The sequence below is a fragment of the Octopus bimaculoides genome, unplaced genomic scaffold, assembly GCF_001194135.2.
Source record: "Octopus bimaculoides isolate UCB-OBI-ISO-001 unplaced genomic scaffold, ASM119413v2 Scaffold_49154, whole genome shotgun sequence".
In the NCBI taxonomy this organism is placed as follows: Eukaryota; Metazoa; Mollusca; class Cephalopoda; order Octopoda; family Octopodidae; genus Octopus; species Octopus bimaculoides.
This window is the reverse complement of record NW_026296823.1, coordinates 1-347: the sequence shown is the minus strand read 5'-3', so window position 1 is coordinate 347 and position 347 is coordinate 1. Positions and strand designations below refer to the sequence as shown.

Here is a 347-nt window from a genome sequence, read left to right as displayed (position 1 = left end):
TTTTCTTACTTTCCTGAGCAAGATTAACTTGTGATTCGAGAGTCTTTTAAGAGATATGTTACTATTTCCAGGACGTTTCTTAATGGTAAACGACACAAAGATTTCGTGTTATGCTGATGGTGGTGGACGGAGAGGCTTAACAAAAGAAAAGATGGTTACATTAGCAAAAGGTTTGCATTTTTCTGTCTTTAAATTACTTTTATTCTAATAAGCTTAAATAATTCAATTTTTAAACGTGTAATATACATTTTTTTTACATTAAACACAATATTTCCTTCTCCACAGAGATGTATCGTAATCTTTAGAATTACGCTACAATGTGTTCTATCTCAAATAAGGCCACCACT

The 347-nt window shown here is 31.4% G+C and overlaps 1 protein-coding gene across 1 annotated transcript in view; it reads left to right on the top strand.

Moving 5' to 3' along the window:
• LOC106875442 (uncharacterized) overlaps positions 1-184 on the top strand; it is a gene marked incomplete at both ends in the record, with an annotated part of 1,264 nt that extends 1,080 nt beyond the window's left edge. Inside the window, one exon of the mRNA XM_014923594.2 lies at positions 72-184. Coding sequence (XP_014779080.2) covers positions 72-184 — 113 coding nt within the window. The remainder of the gene's footprint in view (positions 1-71) is intronic.
• Between the last annotated feature and the right edge of the window lie 163 nt (positions 185-347).